Here is a 7522-nt window from a genome sequence, read left to right on the forward strand (position 1 = left end):
TAGGGCTGTCAAACGATTAACATTTTTAATCAGATTAATCATACCTTAAAAATGAATTAATCATGATTAATCACCATTTGAAATATGTCCAAAATATGTCATTTCTTTATGTGTATTGTTGTGGGAATGGAAAGATAAATGAAAGAAGGTGGATGTATCCATACAGTATGTATATGTATGTATGTATGTATGTATGTATGTATGTATGTTTATTATAACATTGTTCTGTGTGTCAAAATGAAAGACAGCCCAAACACCTATCAATCATCAAACCGTGGGGTCTTATTTCATTACGTGTTGATTTCTATCAACACGTAATGTTGTATCGATGTATAGAGATGTACTACAGCAAAGTATTCTCCGTCGGGACTTCCTGCAACAACACCACGCCGTTATCTTGATTCTGATTGGCCAGAAGACATTATCAAAGATGTTCTATTGAGAAGACGATCACTACGTGACAAAAGTTTTCAAAACCGTTTCTAGTCTCCGGTATTTCCAGACAAGTGGCTACTGAAATCAATCTTACTAACTGCTATCTGTGCAATTTACTCCGCGAGAGTTGGCGGACTTTATTTTGCTTACTTTAACATCATTTTTCATGGTGGGGCTAACTAAGCCATTTCTTGGTATGGCTGTAGCCCAGCCATACCCTGGCGCTGCCACTGGTGGGATGTATGGTGCGGGCCATTCTGCGCATGCGTTAAATGCGTTAAATATTTTAACGCAATTAATTCCAAAAATGTATTACCGCCGTTAACGCGATCATTTTGACAGCATTAATACAAATATATAAAAAACATGTCTATGATGTGTTTTGCTCAAAATACCANTTGTTGTTCAGATATATCACATATTTGTAACTAAATGATACATGAATTGAAACAAAACACAGTTTAAACTGAGGAGTGACTCTCGTGAGTTTCATTTATTTTCTTCACTCCGCTGGGGTACTGCTCTCATGTCAAGAACAAGAAGCATGAGATCAGTGCATGCACTGCATCGTCCAATCAGTGAGCGATACACAGTAAGGGGGCGGGGCGAGTATCTGAGGATTTCATCGGAGGATGGACTGGTGGTTCCTCGATTATCGCTCCTCCATTATCGATCCTCGGTCCTCCGGCAGAAATAAGAGCCATGAGACGGTACTCAAGATGGCGCAGACAAATCAACTTCCGGTAGGACCGAGGAGCGAGGAAATGAAAATAGTCGACCTGAGACAGGGCCAGAGAATCAGCACTTTTGAAACAGGGCTGAAACAGAGGGGATTATGGGATGCTGCAACGATCTGTTTGGTGTTTGGAGCCAAACACTTCAGAGACATGTTTTGTATATATCTGAGACCTATTATATATTGATGAAAAACAGTATAATAGGGGACCTTTAACATATGTTTGTCTGCTGCCCTCCAGGTTGTGAATCTGCAGCACAGCGAGGTACAGGACAGAGTCATGCTGACAGGAAGACACATGGTGCGGGACGTCAGCTGCAAGAACTGCAACAGCAAGCTGGGCTGGATGTATGAATATGCCACTGAGGAAAGCCAGCGCTACAAGGAGGGCCGTATCATCCTGGAGAGGGCGCTGGTGAGGGAGAGCGAGGGCTTCGAGCATGTTCCCTCTGATAACTGTTGAGTTCACCTTTGTCGCAGTTACAATGCTCCATTTAAAGCTTTGCCTCCAGCAGCAGTGCATGGACCGTGTGCCATTTGTGGTAGAGCTACACCGAAAATAATATCACAAGCTGTGGTCTTTGTGAGAGTACAAACAAGAAGTGGTGGATGTTTTCCCGTCATTTATAACATCTAAGAATCTCTTCTCTGATGGGTAATACCATTGATTCTCATTTAAAATCACCTGCCGTTTCAATGTGTTACCAGCTGGCTGTGATGTTCAAAAAAGGTGTTGTGGTGCTTTCAGAGAGAGAGGATTCGCTCCTGCTGCCCTGCAAGAAGTCCAGACAGATGGACAGATTGTTTTGTGGAGGTTTGAATAGCCATTAAAGGAATTGGTCAATTCTCAACATAAGATTTAGTCTTAGTTCATTTCCTGACCAGTTATAAATAATGCCAGATATTAGTTATTTAAAGTATTAAGTTTGTTTTCTTTAATATTAGCTGTATCAGATTATCCCCTAAGAACATCAATCATCTTCTTGATTGTATGATATTGTTGTTATCCAGGTTTGACCTATAAAGAGTTCAGATAAATCCAGTGAAAGATAATTTATTTCTCTTTCTGCAAACCTGATTTAGAGATTATTTTTCAATTCCTTGTGCTGTTATTCAAAATATAGATTTGTGGAAATTGTCAAGTTACTTGAATGAAACTAAAGAACATGTTTTGTTTTTTTGTCAAAAATAAATAAAACACCCAAACAGGTATTCATTGAATCTGTGTTTTCTTACGTGTGAGTATTACTACTGTAAAATGTTATTTTGGGGATTTATTTTATGTATGGGTAGTGATTTAAATGCATGTTTGAGCAATTTAAGATCTTATAATGTGCTGTTAGCTCTAGAGTAATTTGGGTCAAATAACCTGGATATTTTTTTTTTAAATTATAGTCCAACTGCTTCAATGTCAATAGCAATAACTTTTTACTCCACTACCTTTTTTAACAATAATAATTACTAGTTACTTTACTGATACAGGTTATTAGCTAATACAAAATATGAATAAACCAATAATGATAGGTTAAAATATCCAGCACTATTATATAAAGTAATGAACATTCTGCGACACAGGGACAAACTTCAGGATGAGGACATTTTTATAAACTTTGAAGATGATGGATTTGATACAAATATATATGTTTTCTTATACAACTATTTTCTCTTTTTGGAAAATTGAACATTCACAAGAAGAAATGCATTACAACAATATGGCACCATTTAAAAAAAATGCTGTCAATAAATCAATAATTTAGTTGAAATGTTACCTTTTGTATTAATCACTAATTTATTCATATTTATTTCTTTATAGTTAATTTATAAAATGTTTGAAATTAAAAAAAAAGTAAAACCGCGACACAAAAACAAACGCACCCTCTGTTCGTCCTTCGCTAAGCATTCTGGGAAATGAAGGCTATATTTCGTCAAACAGGAAAAACTGAACTACTCATTATCTAATGATGTGTAGCTCGTCGGGCAGGATTCCTCAATCCATTCAGGATACCTTTATAACTTTTGATGGCATGTGAAGTCAGTCGGGAACTCGAGTTGCTAACCTCCCGGACTGACACCAAACAGCGCAGCGATGGCTGTCGGTGAGTTGAAACGGTTCATAATACAAGCTAGCATGATAGGCTAATGCTAGCTGTTAACAGGAACGTTTGTCCTCTAAATTGAGTATAAACATAAACAAAGAAGTGAAACTCTGCTAGCCGGGGAATACTTGTCACTTATAGTGTGATTCGGTTTTTGCTAACACTTGTGTTGAGTGATAAATAACTGTATGAAAATGACTGTTGGCTACATGCAGTGGTTTAAAGTAACTAAGTAGATGTACTCAAGTACTGTACTATTTTTGAGACACTAGTACTTTACTTGAGTATTTAAATTGTTTCCTGCTTTGTTCTTCTACCCCACAATCCATAGGTAAATCATGTACCCTTACTCCACTACAATCACTTAATATCTGTAGTTACTTCACAGATTTGGATTAATGATGTGAAATATATAATCAACACTCAAATAAGACTGGAGTCACTTTAGTAAATTCACAAGCTATCTTGAAGCATACAAAGTAATTCAAACTAGCTGCACCTTTGGTAAACTCATTAATGCAGCAATAATTATCATGAAAACATTTTACATTCCTGTTTGTCATCTTGCAATTTTCATCTTGCAAATAAGTATATTTATATAAATAGTTATCCACGCAATAAACTGTATTTAATTTTGTCTTAATTTACATTATTTTATTTCATATTCTGTTCTTGTACATATCATATTCTGTATAAATACTTTTTGCACTACTTTTTATTTTGTATTTTATCATATGTTGGATTGTTGGAGGAGCTCAGTTCATAATATTTTCATTGCCATTTCTACACTGTAGCTTTGTGCATATGACAATAAAACCTTTGAATTAGAATATAATATATTATTCTTAAATGGGCTAATCTGCATAATGAGTACTTTTACTTTTAGTACTTTAAGTATATTTTGATGCCGATACTGTTGTACTTTACTTGAGTAACATTTGCAAAACCAGGACTTTTACTTAACATAATATGTTCTTGTTAGTTTGACAAACTAATTCATTATTTTGAGATATGATATCATTATACTCAGAACGTTTGTCATTCATTTGAGATATAAGGTCATAACGGCCCAGATTTAATTTATAAATGTTATTTTCAGGGGCTTCCATAGTTATTATCTGGAGAAATATTGTTTTAACTTTAACTTAATACCTGTTTAACACAGAAGAAAAAACAAACAGTCACAGAGTATTCCTGGATTCAGGTACGTTTACTTAAGTACAATATATGAGTACTTATTCCACCTCTGATTGTTATCCTCAGAAAATGTGAGCGCGATCTTCAAGATGTACTGTCTGACGGTGATGACCATGGTGGCGGCCACGTACACAGTGGCCCTGCGGTACACCAGGACCATCTCAACGGGCGATATGTACTACGCTACAACCGCAGTGTGCCTCGCTGAGGTCATTAAACTGGTACTGAGTCTGGGGATGCTGACAAAGTAAGTGTCACATACTACACATTTTACAACAGGAGTGGTGATACTCTGAAAATGAAGAAAAAGTATTTTTACAATTCTCTTCTAAGTAAAAAAAAAAAGGGAATTATAAACAACATCTCTCTCAATAACTCATCATGAAGGTAGATAGATGACAGGGAAAGGTGTTGTACAACACAGCAGTGCACGTGTATTTTGATATTTGTTAAAGGTCACCTATCATGTTATTTTTAGGCAATAACATAGGTCTCATATATAAAAAAATATATAAAAAACATGTCTATGAAGTGTTTTGCTCAAAATACCGATCACCCATTCTAGCCATGCCTCATATCCCTCTATTTAGCTTCCTGTTTCAAAAGTGCTGATTTGGGGTATAAAGCTTTAAAAAAGTAAAAATTGATAAAAAAGGAGGGGGCTGAGCTCATGCGGGACCCGGCAGCTAACGTCTAAACTAAATACTGCCGTGATGAAACGCCATATCATGGATTATCAAGGATTATTTTCTGAAACAGTATGGAGCTCAAAGGCTTTCTCGTCTTGCGCGTTATACAACAAGGTGAGTTCTCCTCCTTTTCATTTCCTGCTTCTTCACACACATGGCTCTCCAGTACAAGGTTTGCTCGATGAGTGTGTAGGCGATGCTAATGTAAATATCGGACATATGCCACGTCCAAAACAGAAGCGTTGCTTATCAGAAACATGCCCCGACTGGTTTTTGGACGTCAACATTTCGATCGTGTTTCACATTAGCATCGGCTAACCCTCAGAGCTAACCTGTACTGGAGAGCATGGTGTGAAGAAGGCAGGAAATGAAAAGGACTCACCTTGTGGTATAACCCGCGAGTTCCCAAGACAGAGCACAGCCTTATGAGACTCCATACTGTTTTCAGAGATAAGTCCTCTTGATAGATCCCATGATACTGGCGCGGAATCACGGCAGTATTAGTTTAGACGCGTAAGCCTGACCCGGGTCCCGCATGAGCTCAGACCCTCCTTTTTTAGTCATAACATTTACTTTTTTAAAGTCGCTTTATACCCCAAAGTTCAAGCCTTTTGAAAACACAGGAAGCTAACATATGAGAGGGGATAACTGACGGCATGGCTAAGAATGTGATGATCGGTATTTTGAGCAAAACACTTCATAGACATGTTTTTTTATAATAATGACTTTTTTTATATGAGACTCTAAAATGAATTCTATTGCCACATAATCAACATCGGAGTAGGTGACCTTTTAACAAATATCAAAATACACGTCCACTGCTGTGGTTGTTTCCCTGTCATCTATCTACCTTCATGATGAGGTTATTTGAGAGAGATGTTGCTTATAATAGTTCCCTTTTTTTTTTTTACTTAAGAAGAGAATTGTAAAAATACTTTTTCTTCACATTTTCAGAGTATCACCACTCCTGTTGTAAAAGTGTAGTATGTGACACTTACTTTGTTCAGGCATCCCCCAGACTCCAGTTACCAGTTTAATGACCTCCAGGCGAGGCACACTGCGGTTGTAGCGTAGTACATATCGCCCGTTGAGATGCGTCCTGGTGCTACCGCAGGCGCCACTGTGTACGGTGGCCGCCACCATGGTCATCACCGTCAGACCAGTACATCTTGGAAGATCGCGGCGCTCACACTTTTCTGAGATAATAATCAGGAGGTGGAATAGAGTACTCATATATTGTACTTAAAGTAAACGTACCCTGAATCCAGGAAATACTCTGTGACTGTTTTGTTTTTTCTTTCTTCTGTTTTAACAGGTATTAACGTTAAAAGCTTAAAACAATATTTCTCCAGATTAATAACACTATGGAGCAGCCCCTGAAAATAACATTTATAAATTAAATCTGGGGCCCGTTAATGACCTTATAATCTCAAATGAATGACAAACGTTCTGGCAGTATAATGATATCATGATCTCAAAATAATGAATTAGGTTTGTCAAACTAACAAGAACATATTATGTTAAGTAAAAGTCCTGGTTTGCCAAATGTTACTCAAGTAAGAGTACCAACAGTATCGGCATCAAAATATACTTAAAGTACTAAAAGTAAAAAGTACTCAATTATGCAGATTAGGGGCCCATTTAAGAATAATATATTATATTCTAATTCAAAGGTGTTTGTATTGTCATATGCACAAAGCTACAGTCTAGAAATGGCAATGAAATATTATGAACTGAGCTCCTCCAACAATCCAACATATGATAAAATACAAAATAAAAAGTAGTGCAAAAAGTATTATACAGAATATGATATGTACAAGAACAGAATATGAAATAAAATAAGTAAATTAAGACAAAATTAAATAACAGTTTATTGCGTGGATAACTATTTATATATAAATATATTATTTGCAAAGATGAAAATTGCAAAGAATGACAAATCAGGAATGTAAAATGTTTTCATGATAATTATTGCTGCATTATGAGTTTACCAAAGGTGCAGCTTAGTTTGAATTACTTTGTATGCTCAGATAGCTTGTTGAATTTACTAAGTGACTCCAGTCTTATTTGAGGTTGATTATATATTTCACATCAATTAATCCAAATCTGGTGATAACCTACAGATATTCAAGGGACGTACCGTGGAGGTAACGGGTACATGATATTACCGCGCCCTATGGATTGCGTGGGGTCGAAGAACAAAGCAGGAAAACAATTTAAAATACTCACAGTAAACAGTACTAAGTGTCTCAAAAATAGTACACGTCACTGTGAGTAGCATCCCTACTGTTACGTTAGCTTTAAACCAGCTGGCATGTAGCCAACAGTTCATTTTTCATAGCAGTTATTTTATCACTCAACACAAGTGT

At 36.5% G+C, this 7522-nt stretch overlaps 2 protein-coding genes across 2 annotated transcripts in view; both read left to right on the top strand.

Annotated features, from left to right (window-relative positions):
• The window catches only part of ypel5 (yippee-like 5), a 6360-nt gene extending 3977 nt beyond the window's left edge, over positions 1 to 2383 (top strand). Inside the window, exon 3 of the mRNA XM_010796321.1 lies at positions 1413 to 2383. Within this exon, the coding sequence (XP_010794623.1) occupies positions 1413 to 1634 (222 nt within the window). The 3' untranslated portion in view covers positions 1635 to 2383. The remainder of the gene's footprint in view (positions 1 to 1412) is intronic.
• Positions 2384 to 3083: 700 nt separating this feature from the next.
• The window catches only part of slc35a1 (solute carrier family 35 member A1), a 22407-nt gene continuing 17968 nt past the window's right edge, over positions 3084 to 7522 (top strand). The window contains exons 1-2 of the mRNA XM_010796725.1: positions 3084 to 3267; positions 4531 to 4711. Of these exons, the coding sequence (XP_010795027.1) occupies positions 3258 to 3267; positions 4531 to 4711 (191 nt within the window). The 5' untranslated portion in view covers positions 3084 to 3257. The remainder of the gene's footprint in view (positions 3268 to 4530; positions 4712 to 7522) is intronic.

This window comes from Notothenia coriiceps, unplaced genomic scaffold, assembly GCF_000735185.1.
Source record: "Notothenia coriiceps isolate Sejong01 unplaced genomic scaffold, NC01 NC01_scaffold00037250, whole genome shotgun sequence".
Taxonomy (NCBI): domain Eukaryota; kingdom Metazoa; phylum Chordata; class Actinopteri; order Perciformes; family Nototheniidae; genus Notothenia; species Notothenia coriiceps.